Source organism: Nyctereutes procyonoides, unplaced genomic scaffold (assembly GCF_905146905.1).
Source record: "Nyctereutes procyonoides isolate TBG_1078 unplaced genomic scaffold, NYPRO_anot_genome, whole genome shotgun sequence".
Lineage (NCBI taxonomy): Eukaryota > Metazoa > Chordata > Mammalia > Carnivora > Canidae > Nyctereutes > Nyctereutes procyonoides.
In genome coordinates, this window is record NW_026575049.1 from 65,179,246 (window position 1) to 65,201,318 (window position 22,073).

General features: G+C 33.9%; 1 protein-coding gene across 4 annotated transcripts in view; it reads left to right on the forward strand.

The window, feature by feature from the left end:
- Nucleotides 1-22,073, forward strand: part of AFTPH (aftiphilin) — a 66,533-nt gene that overhangs the window by 39,219 nt on the left and 5,241 nt on the right. For 2 of the 4 annotated variants that reach the window (XM_055328042.1, XM_055328044.1), the window contains exons 3-9: nucleotides 2,179-2,330; nucleotides 4,119-4,245; nucleotides 4,879-4,935; nucleotides 7,799-7,921; nucleotides 13,867-13,927; nucleotides 15,465-15,548; nucleotides 19,414-19,537. In XM_055328042.1, coding sequence (XP_055184017.1) covers nucleotides 2,179-2,330; nucleotides 4,119-4,245; nucleotides 4,879-4,935; nucleotides 7,799-7,921; nucleotides 13,867-13,927; nucleotides 15,465-15,548; nucleotides 19,414-19,537 — 728 coding nt within the window. The remainder of the gene's footprint in view (nucleotides 1-2,178; nucleotides 2,331-4,118; nucleotides 4,246-4,878; nucleotides 4,936-7,798; nucleotides 7,922-13,866; nucleotides 13,928-15,464; nucleotides 15,549-19,413; nucleotides 19,538-22,073) is intronic. The other 2 variants (XM_055328045.1, XR_008664814.1) reach the window with 2 other exon arrangements.

Genomic DNA, 22,073 nt, shown 5'->3' on the forward strand with positions numbered 1-22,073 from the left:
GTCCTGTTCAGTTAGTAGGTTCTGATTATTTAAATCTTTGTTATTTATTGCTCTACCTCAGGGGTCAGCAAACTGGCCTATGAAACAAATCTATCCTGCTGGCTGTTTTAGTAAATAAAATTTCATTGGAACACACGACGCATATGTTTATAGATGGTGCAAAGCCGAAAATATTTACTGTCTAGCCCTGTATAGAAAAAATTTGCTGACCCCTGGTTTACTTCATTAAAGAAAATATATGAAGCAATTGAGTGTAATATCTAACCACAAAGATAAATGGAACTTTCTTTTAAATTTTCCATGTAACTTACATTCTCCATGAGAAAAAGTTAGGTAATAAGTAAAGACTTGAGGTGAATGTGATATTCTGTTTGTTCATGTACATTCCACTGATTTGAGAATTTGCTTACTGGTATACCTAAGACCTGGTAGTTAGGTATAATATTGCCCAAATAACTGGATGTGTTTTGGGGTCATTTCTTTCTTCCTTTGATAAATATTTTTTCTTTCCCATTAGAAGGATAACAAAGAGGATACAAGAGAGATTCAGTTTTAATTTACAGAGAAGTAAAATTTGGTCATATGTGAGTTTTTGTTTACCTTCCCTGCCCAGAAGGAGCCAGCGCTCATCATGTTTCCAATTAGATGGTTATCTGATCCCTTTAAAAGTAATGTCTGTCCATTCCCTCTGTTGAAGCAAGTAAGTATGGGTCCCCTTGACGCACTCAAGTTTCACAAGCCTTGGGATCTTGAGTCTACTCTTTACTGTAGGTTTCATAATTGATACTGAGAACCTTTTCCCATATCACACACATGAATATAATGAAGGTGTTAGAGTAACTTTTGTAGAGATAACAGAAGAGCACCATGAGACTAATTATTCAGTGTTAAGTTTTTGCTCTGATACTGCTTCCAAAAGAGGGGTTTTAGTTTGGAAAACATGTTTGTGAAGATTTTTCCTTTTGTTTTGCATTTTCCTGTTTGCTGATTATACTAAACAACAGAAATCAAGCGTTAACTTGTTTTGGTTACTTGGCAGGAAATACTACCATGATGTGGCATTTCCTTGTACACTTGGTATCATTTCAGTAGTACACTTCCAACAGTCTTTAACTTCACAGTGTATATTCCTATTTGGTATTTAAGTAATAAATTGGAAAAAATAGTAAATTGAGCTAAATTGAAAATATTTCACATGTATCTGACATACAGTAAGGAAAGTAGGAATAAATGTTATTGTAGGCTGTACATGTAGAATAACCTAGTAGTACCCCCAAAAAATGTCAGTCTAAATTCAACAAGTTTTAATTAATGAAAATACTCCAAAATGCCAGCGTTCTCAGTGAAAGTACTCCAGGGAATATCCAGTCTTTGCGTGGAGGAAAGGCAGTGTTCTATTAAAAAATACATATATACACACCATATATAGAAGAGAAGAAAAAATGGAATTTTTAAAAGATAACACAGATCAAAATGATAAGCGAGCTATTGAATTTCTTAGTAAAAATTGAGACATTCTTTCATACTTTGGTTCTTTTAGCGGCAGAGATATTTTGAAAAGGCTTTTAAAGTTCAAATGTTTATATTCAAGAAAAAGGTTTTGTCAACTATGACTGTATAATATTTTTCATAAACATCCAGTTTAAGTATTCTTAAATCTGGAGTACATGGGTGATCATAGGGAGCATCTCAGTGATGTAAATAATATGAATGCTGCCTGTTTGTTTTTCTGAATGTTTCTCTTTGGTTTTTTGTTTTTTTTTGTTTTGTTTTTTTTTTGTTTTGTTTTGTTTTTTTTGCTTTGGGTAGATTATTCACACTTTGAGAATGATTTCTCACTGTACAATTGAATACTAATTTTTTCTTTGTGAATTCTGTAATAGATTAAATAAGGTAATGTTTGTGAAGTACCAGATATGTTGCTTGGCATACAACTACATTTGTCACCACTGTATCACCATGATTACTTAATGTGATCATTTAGAACAATTGTTTTATGAGTAGTTATGCCCCTGTGTTTTCCTGTACCCTGACTGGTAGTTAACCTCCCTCTCTCTTATAGTGGTAAACAGGGTGCAGAGTTAGAGGCGCGTGCTCGCATGTGTGTATTGATGATAAAACTGACATCATTAAAATTAGAGAAATGAAAATAAACTTTTGGGGGGTGTTTTGATGCAGACAGCTTTATTAAACCGCCTGGAGCGAATTTTCGAAGCATGTTTTCCTTCAATACTTATCCCCGATACTGAAGAGGAAGTTACTTCCCTGAAGCACTTGCTGGAAACAAGCACCTTCCCATTAAAAACAAGAGAGGCCTTAGCTGAAAGTGGGTAAGTAGTAGATAGTTTTTAGATAGCATGCATATTTGTTAGTTTCAAATATTCCAACTTACAAAGTTCTCTTAAAGCATCAAGGTTCTAAAATGTTCTTGTAACATTGTGTTGAAGTTTAAAAAATCATATTGTCCTACAAAAAACTCCCTGCTCCATTTTTGAACACTTTTAAAAATATTTCTAAATGGATATTCTCATCATTTTATATATTATCTTTTGACTTCTAGTATGATAGATGAGAATTTAGACTTTACATCTGCTATCCTCCATCATCTCTATATACTTATACTTTTTGTTGAGTTGATATTTGGTATTTGCATTATTGTATCATGTAAATAATGCTCACTGTCCATTATTAGAGCTTCTCTCCGGATGTATAATTGCCTCTCTTTTTCATTTACTAAGTCTTTTCCTACCCTTCAACAGCCTATTAGTACAGTTTTACTTAGGATCAAACCATTCCATTTTTTGGAGTCCTATTCTAATCTGGAATGGATTCAATCTAGGCTTGTCTACATGTTGTCTTGGTAGTTCCCTTCACGAAGAGCCCATTTTGGTGAAGCATATCCTCTAATGCCTCCTGAGAAATAAATGGGTACATGGGTGGTAAAATTTTATTTTATTCTATTCTCCCATTAAATTTATAATTTAGGATTGTTTGTTGTTGGTATTCTGAAGATTCACAATTGAAGTGTCTTGATAGAAATCTTTTCGGTCATTGGACTAAGTACTAGGTGTACGATGTTTCAGTATCGGGCAGTTCTCTTGTACTGACAGTTACCTGCCCTCCATTGTCTTTCTGGATCTCCCATTAATTATTAGATGTTACATGGTCTAGGTTGTTTTTCTCATTTCAAAGTTACTCTTATTCCTGTACTCTCTTGCATTTCATTACTATCCATGTCTGGACACATTCTCTCCCTCTTTACAAGTCTCTCCATCCCTCTTTGTTGACTTCAGTGCTTGCAGTGCAGGGTTTTAAGTACCCCTTAATTTCTTTAAAGATAGAGATTATGATTTGCTTCTTGGTTTTTGGGGGATGATTTCTGAGAAGAAAAGGAGACAAAGGTTTATGCTTTACCATCTTAAAACCTTTTAGATGTGTTATTTTAAAATATGCTAGTTGTCCAAATAGACCCAGGAATCTCCCCAAGAGATTCATTTTGGGGATATAGCAACTCCACAACAAAACATACCATAAAATACAGGAAAATATTTTTTGCCTTACTAACAATAAGATCTAAACAGTAAAAACAACTTATTTAAACTGTAGAATTGTGGTCAATTAAATAATGATGCATTCTGTCTAATTGAACGTTACACAGCCATTGAAAAGGTATACATGTAGATGAAGAAATGGTTAAAATCTGAAAAAAAAATTTTCTATATGCTATAATTGCAGCTGCGTTATTGGGCCAAGACTTAAAGAGAAAGCACAAATATTAAATGACTAGTAATATGGTAGAAGGATGAGTGATTTCTTTTCTCCTTTTAAATATTTTTGTTTTACAACTTAAAAAAACAGACTAAATTTTGGTTGGTTATTGGCAAATTGTTTCAAATAAGTTCAAATAAGCTATTTGAAACAAGCAAATTGTTTCAAATAAGTTCAAATAAGCTATTTTAATAACTAAGTGGTAGTTGATTTTATTCAGATTTGTAATAATTGTATACTCATGTTAAATGCAAGATTTATTGGAATATATAACATTTCACCATCACATTAAAACTAGAATTTGTGGTGAAAGCTATTGCATAACCTGTTGTTGGTGGCTTCATCATCAGGGAACTGCTGGATGTGTGGACCGAGCTACAGGACATCCATGATGCACATGGCTTGAGATATCAGTGGGGCGGCTCCCATAGCAACAAGAAGCTTTTGTGCTCCTTGGGAATAGACACCCGAAACATTGTGAGTTTTGTTAGTACCTTGGAAAATCCTTTAGTGGATCTATAAGTGTTTTTAAATTCTGTTACACTTCTAATCAAGCTATGATAAGCTAGTTCCTCAGAAAAATAATTATTAGTTGTCTTAAAAGCTAATTTATTTTGAATATGACAACTTTTTTTCTTAATGTTTATTGTTTTTTTTTTTTCTTTTTAAGATTTTATTTATTTCATGAGAGAGAGAAAGGCAGAGACACAGGCAGAGGGAGAAGCAGGCTCCCAGAAGGGAGCCTGATGTGGGATTTGATCCCAGGATTCCAGGATCACGCCCTGAGGTGAAGGCAGATGCTCAACCACTGAGCCACCCAGGAGTCCCTGAATATGCCAACTTTTAAACATAAATCTGTCTAAATTTTTCTCTAGTCAATATATCTTATTTTAAGAAAAAGTGGTTTTAGTGTTTTTTGTTAACTATAAAAAGAAAGGATTGGACTAAGATATCAAAAACAGAAGCCCATATGAGCAGTTTAATAATTTGTTCTATTTATGTTTCACAGTGTATATAATAAAACATTGCAAGCATATTTTGTTAACTGTTTCATTGTATAACATGTCATTTTCTAAATAAATGTTCTTTTTCTATAACACATGTATGTAGCTCTTCACGGGTAATAAGAAGCAGCCTGTTATAGTGCCCATGTATGCAGCAGGATTGGTAAGTACAAAAATGTCTGTGTGCAAACTTATTATTGCTGCATTCTGTAAAATTTATCTTATGTGGCATGACACGGAAAGTGTTTTTTAGGGGGCATTTAGTGTGGAAACATTAAATGAATAACTATTAATTTCCTTTTAGATCTCATAAGTCTTTTCAAGTCTTGATTTAAGGACATTTTTCTATATTGTATTTATTAAAAACACTCTTTTGTTTTGAATTGAAGATTCAGTAACATAGTGCTCCTAATTCTCTCTAAAATGTACCTTTGGAGGTCTTGTTCTTTCTGCCTTTTTTTTCTCTTTTCTAAATTTGCTTTTAAAAAGTGGAAGCTAAAGTATCTGAAGGCTGAGATATCATGTATTTTAATCCACTTCTGATCAATTTTAAATGATATAGTAGTGAAGCTGTGGATGTATATAAAAGCTTGGGAATACCAAATGCTAGTAATTGAAAATGAGCCACAATCCATAATTGGTCCTCAGTTTTTCTATTAATTTTTTAAAATATGTTCAATTTTGTTTTTTCAGATATGCCAGGTAGCCCAGGATAACTGAGGAATTTTCTTTCTGTACCTTATCAAGACTCAGTCACACTTTAAAGTTTGATGTGTTTGTGTTTTTTGGTGTGTCTTTAAGTTATTGGTGGACAAAAATGTTCTTTTAAACTAAAAATATTTTTAAATTCTTACACCAATAACTACAAAATAAGGTAAAATACAATATTTAAGAAAAAATAACTTGATACGGAATTTTAATTATACAACCCTTTATGTGCATGGGAAAGTGAATTTGCGGTGAAACTTGACCTTCTTTAATCTTACAGACATTTTCATGAATAAACTTTAATTACTGGTAATGAATTGGAATGTTTTACTTTGTTTCATTTTTGTAGTTTTGTTTGTTTTATGGAATTAGGCAAAAAGTTTTCTGTGCTTCACCTTTTAATCCGTTTCTTCTCCTTTATAAGTCTAAATAGAATTTATCTTGTATTTTCAAAACACCTTGATTATCCCTATACTTTTTTCTGTTGTGATAAAAATAATGGAGAACATTCTTTAACTTTTGGTTATTTGTATTTCTTTTTTCCTCGAGGAGTAGCATTTTAAAGATTGTTGGTGTTAACTGTCACATTCTGAGTAGAAAGTATGAATTTAATTTGTAGGAGTTTTGATTCGGCACATTCGGAGCAGTAACCTACTTAATCCTTATGTGTAAGCCCAGCATATTAGCCAGTTCTTTAAATTTTGTGAGAAGTTAGAGACCAATGTTTTTGCTTTATTTTCCTACCTTAATTACTATCTTTCTTGGTAATAATTTTACCCTTTTTATAAGCTTTTAATACCAAAGTTGATTTAGTGAATATATATTTCTCCTTTTCCATCTTTATGATGCTTTTACATTTAGAGATTTATTTTTTTTCATATCTGGTTTCCAATTTTAATTATACCTGAATTCTTCCCATGGTGCTTCAACCAATGAGATGTTTAGTATCTTTTGGTCTCATTTGGAGGAATAGGAGCTGAAATGATCATTTAAGTCACTGGTTCTCAGACCTTAATATGCATCAGAAATGTTTGGAAGACATGTTAAAACACAGAATGCTGGGCACCACCTCCAGAGATTCTTACTCAGTAAGGGTGAGGCTGCACATCTGACAAGTTACCAGGTGGTGCAAAAACTACTTGGGAACCACTTTGAGAACCACTGATTTGTGGGATAGTTCACTTTGGAAAAGTTGGCTAAAACTGGGAATTGTTGGCTGCGTGCACTGTCGCTTTAGATAAGGGTGCACTAGAAAGCCTGTATAATGTATAAGCTATTGAGTTAGACCATGAATTTATTTTCAGTCAAGTTGCTGGCATAAAGCCTTTCACAAATAGCATTGTTAAGAATTGAATCTATAAATTGCTTTAGTTAGCCTATGCCCTCTTTTATAAGAAGGGGGATTGTCCTGAAAACTTGTTTTTAGAAATGTATAGTTACCTTACTGTCTTAGCTGCTTTGATATTTTTCCCCCAGTAAAGGAAGATTTTGTGTGGTCTGTTGAATAAATACATGAGTTTATCAAGTATTATTTTAAAATGTGTTAAAGCTTGGTTTTTTTTTTTTTAGGCCATTAACTGATGATTACCCATTATTATTAGTGTTTGGTAGAGTATTGATACACATTGCTGTTTTTTTTTCCTTCTTTATTTCTACCTCCACCCTGAATGCATTCCTTTCTTACTCAAAAAGTGCATTACATTTGTAACACATCTAGTGGAACATGTAAGATGTTTTCCCCTCTGAAATAGCTGTGTCTCTGCTTTGTTAGCCCAAAGATCTAAGTATTAAGGTTCCCACCCTTTAGTGGAGATAGGATCAAATACTAAATTTACATTGAAGCAGGTAGACATCATCATCATGGATGGCATGTTTTAGAATGCTCACTTCTCCAATCACCACCGTGGTGTAATGGGTACAAAGGGTGCCCTTTCCTGCAGTTTCAGTCTCTGAAATATCATAATATTGTTGGATTCTTAGGGCCTATTCTGTGTACTTGCCTCTTCCCTGCCCCTGCCATCCCAAATTGCTTATGCCTTTGTGTAGCAGTGATAACTAGGCACTTTAAAACCAATTGAATCTAAAATACAAGGTCTTGCTTCAAAAAGTTTGGATTCCAAAGGTACTATTGTAAAACATTTTCCATTATAGTGCTAGAAGATTGTCTCCAAACAAAATATAAGCATAGTTCCTTTTTGTCTTTAGTGCTTTCCAAATGACTCTTTTTTTTTTTTTACTTTCTGCTAGATTGACATTCTCATAAAGTTGAAGTTGATTTCTCCCCCCTCTTCCACTAATAGCTAATATGCCTTTTTCAGGGTATGTTAGAACCCACCAAGGAACCATTGAAACCACTATCTGCTGCAGAAAAAATTGCTTCCATTGGTCAGACAAACACCATGTCACCAGAAATGAACACATGTACATCTGACCAATTCCAGGTAAAAATATCTGTATGTGTATTGATATACTTATGCATGTATACACACATATGTCCAGACACAGTGTTTCCCATAATATGTAACTTTTAGTTTAAAATATTTTAAAAATTGGTTTAATGATGGACATGATTTTGATTACATATTAATATCCCTTGGAATACAATAAGCAAACGATCTTTAATTTTCAAAAAAAGGCACAATTTGAGAACTGGCTGGTTATGGGTAAGTCCTTTAAACCTATCTAGGCCCCTATTTCTTTACCTATAAAATGAAGACTTTGAAGCAGGCATGTCTAAAAATCCTTTACAGCTTGAACATTGTATGATCATAATTACTGACACACCAATCTGGTAAGTACTGATTTTCAGAATAATTGGGAAACACTGCATTTACACAAACCCTTCAAATTTGCTAATGTGTGTTTTTACTGAAGCCTACACATTTTATAAAGTAATAAAATTAGGTGTGTTTATTACATCAAAAACTGTTGTTTTGAGAGTTTGAATAAAAGTGTTACTTAAGTTGAAAATGATGTGGCCTTTACCAAACATTATTTGGATTAAGAAAAAAGAAAACTGTCTTACCTTTCTTATCCTTCACCTCCTTGGCTCTGTTAAGCACAAATTTTTTTCAGTCTAATATGTTTATTTTCAAAGCTGCTCCCCTCGCTTTTTTATCTGGAAAAAAATTTGCTTACTCTTCCCACATCAAATTAGAAACTGACTCAGTGCTGGTTAAGCATTCTTTTTCAAAGATTAATATTTTTAAGTGAACATTACCATTTGTAAAACATCTGCTTTGTCATTTCTTACCTTCAATATCATCTTTAGTTATATCTAACACACAAATATGGACAGCCTTTCCCAAAATGTGTGTTCCATTGAATGCTAATCCCCAGAGATGTTCCATTAAAGAAGGGTTCCGAGGGAAGTAAGTTTGGAAATGTTTTCATATCATACCCTGTAACCACCCTCGGAGATTCTCAACACACATTAAGCACTCTAGAGAATCCTGCAGTTAATAACCCTATTTAATTTTATTTCTTAAATTTAGTTGGCCACAGGATCCTTCTCTCCAGAGACCAGGGAAAAGGGCCATAACACCTGTAGAAGTAGTATTTTGAAGAATATACTTTAGAAAATAATGATATAAAGCAAAGTCCTACCCTTTCACGTGTGTTTCAAGGAACATCTAACATTACTGCTGTGTACCACTGTGGTTCATACTTGAGCATAACTTAAACATCCCTTTGAAGCCAATTCATTACTAGCACTGAAATAGTGGGCAAGGAAGCCTGAAGCATAAAATGCCTGGCCTTGTTGATGGTTGGGCAACAGGCAGGGTGGTTTGGCAAATTTGTCTCCATAGGTAGAATCTGTCCTTAGTTATTCTCCGTTAATTGCCCTTGTATTATTGTTCTCTGGCTCTCTGCTTCCCTCCCAGGCCTGCCCTACATAAGCAGATTCCAAAATTACTTCTCCCGCAGCACATTCCCACTTCTGCCTTATGCAGCATTTTTATTCCAACAGTGCTAGATGTTAGGAAAGTAATTTGAACTACCTGGTTCAAACTACCTGGTATGTTTACTGAAAATGAAGCCATTCTTTATTTGAGGCCACTTGTTGCTAGTCTTGCTTGCTGCCACCACCTCCTCCTCCTCCTCTCCTCCATCCAAGCACTTCTCTGTGTTACAGCCCCATAAGCTATTGCTTATTTTGTCAGTTAGCTGTCACCTGTCATTTTTGCCCCTAGTTGGTTTAATTGACTTCTTATATTTCATTCTAGTCACACTTCATATCTATCGTCTTCCTTACAGAATTTAATTGTAAATATCTAAAAGTCTAGATGATCTAATAAAAAAAAGTGTGTCAATTTAATGGAACTTTTAATGGAAATTAATGTGTATTAATTAAATGGAGGTTAGTCATAGCTCCATGATACGTGTTTAGCTGCTGCTGTCTCTATATTTATGGTCAAAGGACTACTGTCCCTGTATTGATAGACAAGTATAGATATTTTCAGCAGCATTGAAGCATATCTAACTTTTTTGAAGATGGAACTTGGTCTCTTGCTAATTATATTTTAAAAACTTTGTAATCACATCTGTTTAGTACACACACCTCTCTTTTTAAAAAATACACAAAGTACTGAATTAACAAGTTTCATTCTGTACTTTTTTGGTGGTAGTTTGTGATCCTCATTAGCTTTCCCTTTTAGACTTTTTTTGGGAACCAAAATAATATTTCCCAGTGGGAGTTGTTGTTCAGACTTCTTTCTGAATCAGCTTGAGCCCCTCTAGGTCTTCATTCTAACATACACACAATTACACTGGATATTTCATTATACATGTCGGGATTTTGTGCTGAGGTACCTCATCTTCTTCACCAGACTGTATGATCTTTGCTTGGCTCTATACCCCTGAATCAAGTTAAAATATTTTAAAAACATCTAAAATGCATTGTAAGATTCTCTTTCTATAAAGCGATGTTTCTTACCACTATTCTTCGGCAGGCTTGTATATATTATTGTTACTTTCTATTTTAGCCATGCAGTAATACACTACATCTTCCCATTAGTCATAATACCCCAAGGAAACAGCCATAGCCTTCAGTGCTGGCAGTTCAGCAAAATATGTCAGGAAGGATCTGTTTAATACCTAATTATTTAGTTATTTATTTATTTTTGGTCAATCATACACTAAATCTTGCTTTTATGTTTTTATAGCGCCATCACTAACAGTGACTTTCAAACTTCACATTATTGTTTAATTCTCATTATGATATCTGCTTTCTCTTCTGTCTGTCCTGTTTCAATTTTGGTATCCATTGAATTTTTACTGTGGGTTGTTTTTTTTTTTTTTCCAATTAGTTTGTACTTATTACTCTTGTAACCATTGCATCTCTTGTTTAGGAGCTGGATGACTTACTAACAACGGTTCCTGGTGTTTTTTCCAGGATACTTTTACCTGAAAAGATAGCTTTATGGGCAAAAAGCAGTAGTGATACTTTTGTTGTTTTGTTTTTAAATCTTCATTCACTGAATTTCATGGTCACATCATTCACGGTGCTGCTACTGATTCCCCTCTTAGTAAGATCAGTACGTCAACCACATCTTATCCACTGCTGAGTAGAGTCAGCTCTCTGACCAGCAGTTATTTATCTAGCTAGTCACTACTTAGCAAATATCCTCTTAGGCCATTTGATGTGGCTGTTCCATTTGTGAATCAGAATTTTAAAGTTAGAAGAAAGGAAAAATGATTATATGGCATTGTTCTCTCTTTTTACATTAAGAGAACATATTTGGAAAGGCTAAATGATGTATGCCTCTGATCTGTAGCCTCCATTGGTTTGGGGGAGTGGGGTGGGTTCTGCTCATTTCTTTTTTTAATAGGCATTCTTTGTCTTTCACACAAGTCATTCACAAATGACATGATCATCTACATAGAAAATCCCAGTGAATTTACCAGAAAACCATGGTAATGCCAATAGGTGAATTTGGCAAGATTTTGGGATATCAGATCACTATATAAAAATAAGCTATATTTTTATATATCCTAAAAACAAGTGATTGGAAATTGAAATAAAAAGCATGTTACTTGCCAAAGCAACAAAACCATGAAATATTTAGGGATAAATGTAAATGTACTTAATTTTCTTCTTTCATTTTTTATTTCAAGTTTTTATTTAGATGCCAGTTAGTTAACTGATAGTGTTTTTGCTCTCTTTATTATGACCTTTTCTTCCTTTGTGCTTTTAGTTGCTGCAGTAATCACTTTTACCACATTGCTTGAGGTTGTTTTAGTGCTTCATTCAGTGCTTTCTCTTTAAGTAGCCCTCCTCACCAGTGCCATTAGTTAGCTTATAATTGCTAACGTCTCCTGTTTTACTTCTGTCTTATTTCCACTAAATATTGACTCGTGTTTTAGTACCTCGTTATTATAATATTGGCTATGTTTTCAAAATGCCACATACCTGTATGAGAATCTAAAATTCCAGCAAATCATTGAAATATTTCTAAGCAACCAGCTAATTGACATCGTTTAGATGAAACATGTTAATGAAAGAGCTTTGCTTTCTTTAACCAGAAATTTTGTTAGTGCATCAACCTGGTTGTTGTCCATCCTGGGTGTTGTCTAACCAGTAAAGGTTTCTTTCACTGGTCTCTGAGTAGAATAATAGAAGTTGAATCTGTTGGGATACTTAGAGCTTTTCATTTGTTTGTTTTTGAGATCAGCTAACAAAGATCTTTTCTAAATGTTTATTAATCGTGCAGATAAGTTATAAATCACATTTTCGCCAACATTATTTTTTATTTTATTTGGAATAATTATAGGTTCACAGGAAGTTGCAGAGATAGTACAGAGGAGATGCTTTGTACCTTTCACCAGTTTCTCCCCCTAATTACATCTTTCTTAATTATAGCCCAATATCAAAACCAGAGATATGACTTGATTACAGTATGTGTGTATAGCTCTATGTCATTTTGTCATGTGGGTAGATTCGTAAAACCACCACCACAATGAAGATACATGAACTCTTCCATCACCATAAAGAACTCTCTTAATAGACCTCCCCACCCCCAGCTATCCCCAACCCTCTGGCAACCACTAATGTGAGGATTTTGCTTTGTTTATACCTCCCTCCTCAACCTCCAGTCCTAACCTGATATAGGGAAGACTAAATGCGTATAGTAACATGCCTGTCATTTGTATCCCAATTATCAAGACAATTGTATTATAATATCATGGGATTAGACTTTCAAAAATAACCAATTCATGCTCCTTTCCTATAGGGAACAAGCAATTATCTATACACTAATATAATATAATGTTTTAATAGTACCTACCTTACAATAAAGCATAGTGGTAAGCAATAACCAAAAAAAAAAAAAGCAACGTTTTGGTATTAAGAGTCTATCAGAACACAGGTTGTTTCAGTAAATGTTGTCAACACCATCCCCAAAATAAAAAAAGAAAATCAGGATTTTCTTGTTAAGATTTTTTTCTTGTTAAGATTTTTTCTTGTTAAGATTGTTCTTAAAATAAGTCAGTGATCATTTTTTAAATGTTTTGTATTACCTTCCATCTTGTATCATTTGCTCAATTTATCTTTATGTGTTTGGCAGTCAACAAAATTTAAAAACCCAAAATAGTCAAATGGAACTCTGATTATGCTTTTAAGTATGTTAAAAATTAAATTCTGATGCTGACTATAAGTAATTTCTAAACTGGAGAAGTTGATTTTAAAAATTCTTTTAATTTTAAATGTAGTTTCTATCCTGTAATTTTCTTTATAATTTGGGGAATTGTAAAGAACCGGAGACCTTAGACTAAACCTTCTTATTTTATATGCAAAGAGACTAAGTTAAGCCAGATATGGTCATATAACTAGTTATTTAGTAGTTACTTAGTCTTGAAAAATGCCGATCTCCTTATTTTCATATAGTACCTTCTCTATTGCATTAGACCGTCCTCAGAAATTTTAAGTGGCTAGTCATTTAATATAAAGTAGATCACTCGTTAGTGAAAAAAGTTAGTGATTTTTTTAAATATCTGTATTATAATCTAGCCAATAGTTTAGATCATAACTTGAGAATAGATTGAAATCTTGACATAGAATCAGTCCATAAAAATCTGTTTGAATCAGTCCATAAAAATCTGTTTGAAAATGTAAAGTGAATTCCTTTTCTCAGAGTTTTTTTTAAATTACCAATAAGCTGTACTTTGTCAATTTTTCAGTTTCAGTTTGTGTTCATATTTTTAAGTAACCTTCTGAAATTGTAAATTATCCCAATTTTGTCTTTAGGTACTTTATTGCCTAATGATCTTGCTATAATAGTTTTTGTTTTTTGGGGTTTTTTTGTTTTTTGTTTTTGGTTTTTTAAGGATTCTTTATGTTGCTATAGCCTGTACTGATTAATTTTGATTTTTTGGTTTTCAACTCTAGGAGTCTCTACCACCCGTCCAGTTTGACTGGAGTAGCAGTGGCCTTACTAACCCTTTAGATGGTACGTCTCTCCGTAGAGCCTCTAGCACCAGAGCTAGAGTTAAGAAAGCTACAAAGTTCAGACAAACTTCTCTCTGCTGATTTCCTTTTTTGTTTGAACATAACTTCTTATCTTTGGAAATTCAGGCTTTCTTTCTGAATAGTAATTGCTCAAAAAAAAAAAAAACAGCTGTTACTATTATTAAACAGTATTAAGTACATAAGTAGGTAGCAGTAGCTAGGTAAAATTTTAATTTCTTTATCTTAAGTCAAAAACAAGCTTCTTTATTTTTTACAAGTATCTAAGTAGTTGAAATGATATTTTAGGTAGAACCAGTTTACTTGAAATTTATTCCTGTAGTTTTAATTTATGGAATTTTCTTGGATGCAAAGTCTTGTGGCTAGAGGCTGCTTAAAAAAAGCACAAAGCACAATTATATAACCAAAAACAGTGTGCAAATAGATCATATTTATTGACTCAAAGTAGTTTTCAGATTTAATAATATTTTATAGAGCACTTATGCAAATGGAAAATGAATGATTTTCATGATCCTTTTCTAAAACTTATCTCAAAATACTAGTAGGTAGTTCTAGAAATAATTGGTTTCTCTCATGTCTTCAAGAGAAAATCCTGGAAAAGGAATAACTTATCCTAGTAATGTGGGTCTTTAAAATAAATGACACAAAATGCTCGTTTTCCAGTGTGCTGACACCACAAATTTTGATTGGACCCTAAGATACAATTATCCTTATTCCTTATGCTTCATAAGTTATTTGAGCCATTGTCTAAAACACCCGTCATTCCATCAGCTTTGCCTTAGACTGGGGGTCCTAGATCTGGAAAGCATCCAATTGAATAACAGTGCTGAAGGAAAGCCTGGATGCACCTTTTGCTGTTGTCTGGTGTCTTGAATATTCAGTCAAATCATCATGCTTTTTATTAACAACTTCTTTAAAAATGTATACTATTTCTGATTACTGTTTCAGAGTTAAAGGGGAACAGTACAGCTTGAGGTTGCACATCAGGGTAGGGCAGTAATGATAGTCCTTATTAATGTTATTTAATTTAAACCAAGTTAATGTATTGGTGCGTGTCCTGAAACTGACAACTTTGTCACTTTTTAAAAATCATTAATTTGAAACCAACATTACTAACATGGAAGGTTGATTTGGGCATGTACAGTGATTTACTGTTGGGTTGAGATTAAAGTATTGTTTCCCTTTAACGGGTACACTTTCCCCTTGGTCTTTCTGGTATGGCTTTGAGTTTTGATTGAAAGAACTGAACTCCTTACTAAAACCTTACTAAGTGTTAAATTTTTTACTTTGTACATGAGAAAATGTACATTGAATTATTAAATTGTTACTTTAGAAATGTCCTTAGTAATGAAAAACTAATACTGTACACATTGTTTTAATGTTGATTTTAAAATATGTAATGACTACTAATTATAACCTGCATGTTCAAGTGTGTGTCTTACCCCTTTTTACACATAACCCCTCCTCCCTTGGCTTACCTTCTGTGTGGCTGCCTACCAACACGGTCACTGAATTTCAAGCTAGTGGAGGTTCCACTCTTCTGAACCTTGATTTCTTTGGGCCCGTGGATGACAGTAGCTCTAGCAGCAGCACCACAATCCCAGGTCAGCAGAGTGTTAAAACCACAATTCTAGTTTAATTACTAAAAGCATGACCACATCACTTGACTTTCCTATAAACAAGGAAACAAGTAGTTGTATTCTCTATAATATCTTTCTAATACTTTTCTTTTATCTATTGTTATTTTCTAGTATCTGACTATAACAAATGACTTCTGTAAAACATGTTTTAAAGAAAGCTTTCTCAGTGTACTATTCAGAGCTGAAAGTAGTTTCTAGGAATAAAGTAGCCCTAATATCTTTAGCCAGTTAAAGGCAAGGTTTGTTTGTGGGTTTTTTTTTCTTTTTCCTGTAAGTGGAAAATGTGATATTTTATATGCTTATTTTTAAAAGCATATTCTGTAAAGTCATTTAAAAAAAATACGGGTTTAGAAATATAAGGATATTTTAGTATACAAAGATGACTTTACATTGTAGTGCCTGTAATAATAGAACCTCTACAAATTCTAGCAGTTAGTTGTTTATTAATGCTAAATGTATAATTAGGTTCCAAAATGTTAGAGTCTAGCACTAAGTTATATATAGGTCCCACATAGAACTTATGTAGCCCTTAAATAGAAAGTATTCTGTTAGTTTTTCATGGAGAAAAAAAAAAAAACTGTTACAGAAGTCATAGTAGAAAATAATTGCTATGAGAAATTAAAAACTAGAAATTAAAACTTAATGGAGTGCCTGTTAAATTAATGTTCAGCCCTGCGAAGTTCAGTTTATTGACCAAAGGACTAATGTACTTTGTCATTTTTAACTGAATAAAAGATTAAAATATAATGGCATTTTTATGTTTACATTTTATTCAATATGATTTTAATGAGTCCCTGTCATCCCACCTTGTGATCTGGTAATCATGCCCATTGATCACCGGATAGCTGTTGGGGTGCTATATAGATGCTGATGCCCAGAATGCGTAGCAAGGATCCCTGTCTGTGCCCTCTAGCAGCCAGTTACACAGCCAGCCTGGTTCCTGAGAATTTGCTGGTTTTGTTCTATTCCACTTGATATCCTGTCACCCACTTCAGGAGCCATGGTGGGAAATGGGGAAAACCATAAAAGTCAGATAAGGGTGGGCCTGGAACCCTGAACATCTTTCTCCAGAATATGGTTATTGAAATCTGATCCTGCTATGAGGAAGTTCCAAGGCCATTTGATAGAATGACTGGATTTCTCAAATCTAAGCCCCTGGTTATCATTTTCATTATTTCCAAGATTTTGCAAGCAGATAAAAAACCAATCTGTCTGGTTTTGACTTCAAAATGATATTTTACTATTTACTCAAATTACTTCTAAAATACATTTGAGCTATGGAATGACCGGAGTGAGCCTAATTAGCTGTTTTTAATACTTAATTGGGGGAAAAAAAGACAACAAAAACTTGTGTATCAGTTTCCTTATTACCATATTCCCAAGAATGAATTACCAAACTCCCATTTTTAATTTGCTCTCAGATTTGTTTTGTCATGAACTGTACTATAATTTACATGAGGTCACTATTTTTGGACACCTAAAACCTGGTTTAAATTCAATTTTTGGTTACATTTCAAACTCCGTTAAGAACACAAATAAGTATACAGAATTTACGTGATAACCAGGCTCAAAATACACACAGAAGAGCAAGTGGTTTCAGAGGCTTAGAGCTGTAATGGAAGTGAAATTAGCATGCTCAAATGCAGTCCTCATTATTTTGGAACCTTTTAAATATTTTTGTTCCATATTTTCATTAGTATGCTCTAGCCGCTATATAAACTTGATTACTATAAATTTGCTTTGGCTTCTTTTTATTGCTATTGGGTTTTGTTAAAACTTACCATCAGGCTACAGGTATCAGCACTTTTCTCAGTATTCCATTTCACCACTTGCTTGCACTTTTTCTGACTTGTTTCTGGGAAAGTCATTTTGTCTTAGCTTGCGGTTATTTAATTATTTTGTGTGTGAGACTTAGGAGGTTGGCATAGAACTTGGTTGGCTAGCTTTAGTTATGTAACTAAACTATGCCTCATTAAGGTTCTGAGAAAAAAAAAACAAGCAAACTCTTCCATTAAAAAAATTACTCTCCAATAATTAGTGTAGAGTAAGTTATCTTGTTTTTGAAAAATATAAAATAGTCACGGTATCATGTACCTTCCTTTATTTTTTTTTTAATTTTATTTTTTATTTCTTTGGTGATGGTGGTTGTTTTGTTTTGGGCTAGGGAGTTTGGGTTTTTTGTTGTCTTTTTTTTTTTTATCTCCCACTTTATTCTTTGACAGCCAAGTGGCCAGTATTTTTCAAACTCAACCAAATTTTTACTACCACTTTTCTGTTGCCAGTCAGAATACAGTTGTTTATTCTGCATTTTATATTAGACATCAGCTTAAATTTTGTGGTTACTTGAAATCTAACCTTTCATAAAGTGGAGGAAGGAGGTACTTTTGGTTCATTTCGTTCCTTATAGGCATCTACAATTTTTTAGATTTTAATTGAAACCTATATACTTACAGAGATACAAATAAAGGACCTCATTAAGTATATTTTGAAATTGTACCTTAATGAAATATTAAGAACTTGGGAGAGTCAACAAACATTTTCTATAGCCTTCCTCCCTTGTTGGACATGATAACTGTGGAAGCTGCTTTTGCTTGTTTGATTTCTGTAAACATCTGAGATCTGTGTTTACATCTGCTAGTTATCTGCAAAGTTGGTTAATAGAAGGCAGTTCCTGACTTTCTTAGCCTTAAAATATCTTAAAAAGAAGCTTGTAAATAACATTAATATTTACATTTATATATGATTTTCTCCTATCTTCAGAGAAATAATAAGTAAGGATTGATGAAAGTATAAGACATTGTTCCTTATAGTCTGCTTTTCTGCTATATTCTGAAACTACTAAACTTTTTATCTCAAGTAATTTGCTGGTACCACAGAGAGTAGAGGATTGATTGATTTTTTTAATCGGAGTCTCTATTAACTAAAGTTGAGCTTGAGTCAAAAATGTTTAATTGTTCGTTTCAGTGTTTTTGTAGTCATTATTATTTAATATAAATCTATATCCAAGGGAAATATAAAAATATATATATGTATATTTAGTGAAGTCCAATCAAAGCTAACAAATCAGCTTCATTTTGATTTCCTTAAAACCAGACTGGATATGAGACCATAGAAATATAAGTAATCCTTGAGACAATTTTCATTTTGTCTAACATTAGTGCTCTTATTAGTTTTTCTGGGAATATTTTACCCTCCCTACTTCGGACCTGAAGAAAGAACATGTGGTATATAATTTATCTTTAGCACTAATTTGATGCTTTGAGTAATAGTTCGTGTCCTCAGGGCATCAGAATATATTTAACCAAGTCATTTACCATATTTGAGACTTTAGATTAGCTTCTGAATCTTTTGGTGTGGAAGAAAGTGTAATGGAGGTAAAATGGTTACAAACGTGTAGAGGGAGAGAAAACTTCAAAAATGAGGTTTATCAGTCCATTTAAACATTGAAGTATCATATAACAAACAAATCATGTGTGCTCTCTATGCAACAATGATAACTTTCATATTGCTAACTAACCCAAAATTGAGTTTTCTATAGCAGATAGAAATTTTAGAAGTATTTGCATATCTACTACATAAATGTTAGATGAATTAAGGCTGCATTTATACCAAAGTGAGATCCTAAAAGTATTTTCCTACTTTATAAAAATTCTGAAATGTGAAATCTATAATTTTAAAAACAAATGCAATACTACAGCAGTCTAAAGACCTATTGTGCTCATAAAAGACTCAGATGTTTACAGAATGAGTGCCTTTTGCATCTTGGATCATGGCTGATTGAGTAACGCACTGCAACTTGCCCTCACTGACTGTCGTTTTATACTATAAGGTGTGGATCCAGAGTTGTATGAGTTAACAACTTCTAAGCTGGAAATCTCCACCTCAAGCCTAAAAGTGACGGATGCATTTGCAAGACTCATGTCCACAGTAGAGAAGACAAGCACATCTACCAGGTAAACAGCTAGTGTTCATTACACCTTGCTTTGAATTCTGTGTTAAACAAAACAGCTCTAATGGGAAAGCAAGTAAGTTGACAGTATTTCAATATATTGTATTAAAATTCACTTCGTATTTATAAAAATCAATAAATGATGCCTCATTCCAGAAAACAGTTATCAAATTATGTTTAATTGTGAACTCTATTAGAATAGAGCTATTTCATGAGAGGCTGGGAAGGGCTGACAGATGTGGTTTTCTTTTTACCCCACCCCCGTAAACTTTGTGGAGAAGAATTCTGATTAAGTATTGAGATCATAAGCCATTGTAGAAACAGTCCCTCTCCCTTCATAACCACTGAGGATCATCTGTGGGAACCCACTTTCATACTCCCAGAGTCACTTAAGCTAATCTTGCTACTCCTGACCTAAGATGGAGTAGGCGATGGCTACTATTTTATTTTCTGCATTATTGCTAATGTGCAGCACCTCTGACTTGGGATGTGAAGCCTTGCTTTGCCAAGCTTTCTGGGAGGCCTTTTAGGAGCATGACTTTTATAGAAAAGCAGTGTTGGAACCAGACAGAAAGAATGTCACTTGGGCCCCTGTGCTCAGGATTCAGGAAACCTTTAGTTTTACATAATTTAGCACTGGAACAGTAAGCCATGCTTACTGCTTTGACACGTTAGCCATAAGAATAGGCCAGTTCCTAATAAGAGGTAGTCATTGTGAACCAGGAAATCACTACTGCAATAGCAAATACTGGTTGATAGGGGTACCATCTTTGTTGTTTCAAATCCATTATTCATCAGCATTTTCAAGTGGAAATATATACCTGCTAGTTGCTCGCTTTGGCAAAAGTATTATAGGCCTTACTCCTAAATAAATCCATTCTGCCTCCAGGTCAGATTCAGATTTATCTTTTGAATCACTTCTTCTGTAGAAAAACATCCATTTAAAAAGCCCTTTTTTCTGGGGATCCCTGGTGGCGCAGCAGTTTGGCGCCTGCCTTTGGCCCAGGGCGCAATCCTGGAGACCCGGGATCAAATCCCATGTCGGGCTCCTGGTGCATGGAGCCTGCTTCTCCCTCTGCCTGTGTCTCTGCCTCTCTCTCTCTCTCTGTGTGACTATCATAAAAAAAAAAAAAAATTAAAAAGCCCTTTTTTCTTATGAATAATAAATGCTTACTGGCCTTAAAACTTTGATTTGAATTATCACATTGCCTTTCAAACTGTATTCTTAAATATCCATTCATTAAACAGATATGTATTATTATTTATAATTATGAAAAGGCATTTTTACTTATTTCATAATTATGAGTCTCCTTAACTTTTCCCTAGAATAATTTATGGCATGCACACACCACAGATTGTCATTCTCCTTGCTCCTGTTTCTTTGTGGTAACGCCTCCTGGCACTAGGAAAGCTTCCTATTCAGTGAACCTATTTGCAAATGAATCCTCTGTGGATTATTTTTGCTTGTTTCCTAATTTTTTTCTGTCTCCAAATCATATTTTCAAATCGAAAATCTTCTCATACAAATTTCTCATCCATTTTTTCTATAAATGCATCAATAGCCAAAGCTACTGCACATTTGACTTTTTAAAAAAGTACTGATGCTTTTATTGTTTGAGCTTTCCCCTGCCATTTTTAGGACAACCTTTTCTAAAGACGGTTGTACCATTTTGTTACTTTTTTACCTCTGCTATCTGACTGAATGAATTGTGGTAGTTTCCAGTCCCATGATGAAAATTAGTCTTTGTGCCATTAGGAGGAGCTGTACACCACATTGTCAGCTTGCTTGCTCTCCTAATTGTTGTTTTACTCATTCTTGAAACATCCCCTGTACACCAGGCAACCTGAACAACTCCTATCACTTTAAGAAATTATCTTCATCATTTCCCTTACTCTGTACTGTTACAGAGTGTACTAGAATCATTGTGTGTATCCTAAGGTTAGTGTTGTAACGGCATTGAATTGCTCTCTAGTATCTGTCTAGCTTTGCGTTTAAAACACAACCAATTAGGGGCACCTAGGTGGCTCAGTGGTTGAGCATCTACCTTTGGCTCAGGATATGATCCTGGGGTCCTGGGATTGAGTCCCACATCGGGCTCCCCACAGGGAGCCTGCTTCTCCCTCTGCCTGTGTCTCTGCCTCTCTGTGTCTCTCATGAATAAATAAAATTTAAAAAAAAAAGCCATTTTAAAAAAATAAAACACAACAAATTGAAAAGAAAATGAGTTGCCAACTCTGTATTTTGTTTTGAGGAATTGTTTGAAAATGGTAAGAAATGCAGATATTCACAAGTCTTAAAGTTAGAAGGTAATACTGTAAAATGTCTCCATGAATGATTCTCAGTTGTACAGGGAAGAAAAAGGTGGATGGCATGCATCACTTCAGGAGATTTTGGTGTCTTTGTTACTTTTACATTTTGTTCTGTTTTTCTTTTTGTTTTTGAATAAAACTACAGAAAGCAAAGCTCAGCAAACTTGACTGTTGACAACACACAGAAGGTAGGGTGACTGTAGGGCGCACCACAAGGTTAAGAAGCTGCG